Genomic DNA, 4,609 nt, shown 5'->3' on the forward strand with positions numbered 1-4,609 from the left:
AAATGCTGCATATTGTTGATTCAATGGAATCCCTAAAAGTATTGTCATTCCAGTCCCACTGGCCAGCTTGCTGGTGCATACACTAACCCCCAAATGTAAAATATATCTTCTTTTTCTTCCTCTTCTTTTTTGCCTGTTTGTTACTCCTTTCCCCCCACTCCTCTCACCTCAATCTTGGCTGCTTTCTTTGTTTTGAAAGAAAAAAGAAATCATCTAACACTTGTCTGACAACGCTACAACAAAAGCCAGTCATTTTCCAACAAACCTGAAGCTATTTGCAGTGAGAAGATATGGTGGGTTGAAAGCAGCCAAGCTGTAATTAGTTAGCACAAACTCAGCCCTTTATGGAAGCTTGAGGAAAAAGGCAGAAGAAACGAACACTCACTTCTTTCCTTCTTTCCTTCCTGAAATGTGACAATAATTTTAGTCTAGCAAACATTAGGCATACCTGAGAGCTCGGTCACCAGGAGATTCCACTTCAGCGCTTCAGATGTTGACACATCACTACCATATGTTGGAGCAGTGGCTGTATGCTACAATTGGCTGCTGCTTCTGGTTGTTGGTGGGGGGACGGACCCAGAGCTCTGCAATTCTGTAACTCTTCACTGGGTACTCTTGATTTCAATGGGCTTAGACTGGAGTAACTCTTCTTAGGATTGCAGTGTTGGTGAGTCAGCACTGGGGAGCCAGGTCACACACTGGAAAGCTATCAATGCAGCAAATTGGGGATGGTATCGATAGTTCCAAATGGCCAGGGAAAGACACAAGAAAAGCACAGAACAATACTGCTGTCCACTCCCCATTTCAGCTGTCTTTATTATAAGCTGTAAAACTTAAACAAATTGGCAGATTTTGCATTGGACTATCCCTCCAGACACAGCCCGCACAGCTGTGCTCCATTCTTAGATTTCACTCTTAAAACCAGGGCTTTTTTTCAGCTGGAACGCGGTGAAATGGAGTTCTGGAACCTCTTGAAAATGGTCACATGGCTGGTGGCCCCGCCCCCTGATCTCCAGACAGAGGGGAGTTGAGATTACCCTCCTTGCCGTGGTGTGGAGGGCAATCTAAACTCCCCTCTGTCTGGAGATCAGGGGGTGGGGCCACCAGCCATGTGACCATTTACTCCAAGGGCAACCCACTGAGTTCCACCACCTCTTTTCCCAGAAAAAAAGCCCTGCCTAAAACAACTCTGTGCTCCACCCCAAGACCCTGCTAGGTACCAACATTGTTAAATTTCAGGGACTGAGAGTCCTAACTGCACCCCAACACAGTGAAAAGAAGAGGTAAAAAACCAAGCTAGTAGAAATGAAGCTTTCCAGAGTGCCACGTTTCCTGAAGCATAGCCTGTAACATTTATACTATTACATGTTCTTCATTTTTCTGAGCAGTGAGAATTCCAGGGGTGGCACTTACCTGGGCTGAGTCTCTTCAGAAGGAAGAACACTGGAAACAGATGGCAGTGGGGTAGCATTTGCTTTATTTACAAAGGTGCAAGCAGAGCACAGGACAAAGAAGTGTTACTTCAGGGACTCCAGCTCCACTATCCCAATCCGGGGTTGTGGAACTGGGATCCCTGAAGTAATGGGGTGGGGATCCCTAAATCAGATCCCAAAGAGAGAGATCTTGCAATCCCAAGAGGCTCTGCCCAACTCACAGCAACATCTGTCTGCTTCTGTCTCTTCCAGAATCTAAAAGGCCGTTTCTTTTTACACAGACATCCTTCTGCAAGCAGTGAGAGCCTCACCACCTCCCACTCCCAGTGAGCACTTGGCTAAAGACATTTCCTGGTGTTTAATGTCCATTTAAGACCTTCAGTGTTAAGACACACTTTCCCTTTCGTATAGGATAGACACTGTCATCAGAATCCAAGCCTGTAAAACAGATGTATCCAATCCAATGAAAGCATTCAGGTTGTACCCCAGTTGTTCCACCCAGGAATAATAAAAATCCAGATCCTCCAATGTTTCAAAGATAAAAACAGGGACACCTCTAATGTTTCCTTTGCAAGCCCCTCCTCCATTAATTCATGCTGTGCCGTTTTCCTTTACTCCACCATAGGCTGCACTGATTTCAAAGCCCGCAGTGTATTTGTCCTTTTGGTTCAAGCATACTTGAAAAACATAATTGCCCTACACTGTGTCACCCCACAGTTCAGCAGCTGCCATGTGTGCACAGGCTGTGCGCAGCATGGTATTTTGTGTTCCTGTGCCTATATATTTACCTACATGTGCTGTAGAGACAAAGATACGTCTACTCACCCAGGTATTTAACTTGTTCAGACCAGCCCTTAAGGACAACAATTCTAATGATTCATACAGCAATATTTTAACAGGATATCCTCAAAAGTCAAAAATGGAGGCTGGTACAGGTACCAGTAAAGATGGACTTAGTCTCTGGTCTATAGAGACAACTCAAGCAGAGTAGCAACAGACAAAGCTAAGAGTCCTGTCAAAAGATTTGTTTACTCAGAGCCATTGTGGAAAGAAGAGAAAGAAATTGAAGAGGAAGGGGTGGAAGGAAGGAAGGAAGGAAGATGTATGGGATAGGAAGAGGATTACTACTTGCTGATAATAGCTTTGGACATGCATGTGTGTTATATATATTATACAGCCTTACATAAAAATGCATACACATCTGTCGTTAAATATGATCATTTTCCAGCCTAGCAAACATGCAAGGCAGTCAACCAAACAGATAGGAACATTTCAGGGGTCCTATTCAATATTAAGCACAAATTCAACACAGACTGATCAGAAGTGGGTGCACATTGTGAGAAAATAAGTACTGTCAGTTGGTGTCCATCGTCTCTTCCTACCCTCGTACAGTTTATTCTGCCTTTTAGCCATTCTTTCTAATGTAATCCCTCCAACAATCTCCTGCAGTTTGGATTTTCCAAAAGAATCTTACTAGGAGTGAACAGGATGGATCTGATGGCAAACGGCCTCCAGTATTGACTTTGGTGTTTTGGGGTTTTTTTGTTTCAGGAAGGGGCTTGCACCAAGCTGGATGAAGACATCTTGGATATTCCACTGGACGACCCAGGGGCCAATGCAGCTGCGGCCAAGATCCAGGCCAGTTTCCGTGGTCATATGACTAGGAAGAAGATTAAAGGGGGTGAAAGGGAGCGCAAGAGGAAGGACCCGGAGTGTACGAGCAGCACCCGTGCAGGGGACCTACGCAACGGAGATTAAGCAGACGGGTAAGACTCCTACCCTCCCACACTTGTTTGCTTGTTTTCAGGAGGTCACAGGCGTCGTCGCGAGCAATTACTTTGCATCTGGTTTAATTATCTTGATACTAAACTATCAAACCTTGAATATAATCAGCCAATCTCAATTAGTAGATGGAGAATACTATGAGAAGACCCATCAGATACTTTAGTTTGCCTTAGCACAGTGGTACTCATGCCACAGCAAATGGAGAGCCACATTTGCAGTTACCATAAACCAAAAAAGCCACATTTATGCCCATTCCTGGCATGAGGTTTGCTCTTTATGGAAGCTCAGAGGTTATCCAGTGGTGGTTATTTCAAGGTGGGAACCATCTACAGGCCCCACCGGGCAAGGGCCTTGCCCACTTTCCTTCAACACCAGCAGGTGCCACATGGGGGAACAGTGCTCACAGAGCTTCAGGTGACATGTCAAAGAGCCATGTGTGGCTCCTCCTGAGCCACTGAATGAATATCACTGCCTTAGAAACATTTGCACATCCCTGGCGAAGAGAAACTAGTTGAAGGCTAGTGTCTGCTTTAGAGTCCCCATGTGGCAGTTGTAAGGTGTACAGGGTATATGAAAAGGGGTGTATAAAGTCTTAACCCTCCCTGTGAAGGCTGTCCACCATCCTGTTTTAAATGTGTATTAATAGAAATACACTGCTGTTTTAATGTAGATGAATTTTTATTGTATTTTAATATGTTGTTATCCACCCTGAGTCCGCCCGCGGGGAGGGAGGAATAGAAATTTGAAATAAATAAAATAAATAAATAAAATAATAAAAGGTGGCTGTTATCACATAGCAAACTTGTGTGGAGTGCAGCCTAGACCACTTTCACTGTACCACTACTAAGAGTTGCCGCTGTTTGATCTGACCAGACAGTAGTGGGGAATGAATCTAGGTTTGCAGCAAAAAAGCAAAATTAGTTGATTGTTGAAGGGCTTATTGCATAATTAGGTTCATTTATAAAAATATTTTTTTTGAAAAATAAAATATATATCATTTGCAAAGAGAGAAAATGGTGAAAACAAAAAATTGTGACATGAATACCTTCATGTGTTACAGTCAATAGTATGCCGCGTTCCAACTTTTCCTTCTCCTTACGTTAAAAAATTAAAGGATCTTATTACAGCTAACACAAAGTCTTAAACCTTCCACATTATGATTTTATTTGAAGCATTTATTTTACACCCTACCTTCTGCCAGTGTTGGTACCCAGTTTTAGTACATTCAACACAATCAGAAAGCATTTGTTCAGTAAATCCTGCTATTCTTTGAACATAGATGTCCCTGGTCACTACTAATCCAATAATTTATACTAATCCAATAATTTACAGATTCTTCCTGATCCTTCATAAACTATTTTTCTCCCCCTCATCCTTGTTCTGATTATTAC

The 4,609-nt window shown here is 43.1% G+C and overlaps 1 protein-coding gene across 1 annotated transcript; it reads left to right on the forward strand.

The window, feature by feature from the left end:
- The first annotated feature begins 2,163 nt into the window (after window positions 1-2,163).
- NRGN (neurogranin) lies at window positions 2,164-3,191 on the forward strand. The gene is made up of 2 exons (XM_054998031.1): window positions 2,164-2,190; window positions 2,985-3,191. Exons 1-2 carry the CDS (start codon window positions 2,164-2,166, stop codon window positions 3,189-3,191), a joined length of 234 nt encoding a protein of 77 aa, XP_054854006.1.
- The last annotated feature ends 1,418 nt before the right edge of the window (window positions 3,192-4,609 follow it).

Source organism: Eublepharis macularius, chromosome 14 (genome assembly GCF_028583425.1).
Source record: "Eublepharis macularius isolate TG4126 chromosome 14, MPM_Emac_v1.0, whole genome shotgun sequence".
Lineage (NCBI taxonomy): Eukaryota > Metazoa > Chordata > Lepidosauria > Squamata > Eublepharidae > Eublepharis > Eublepharis macularius.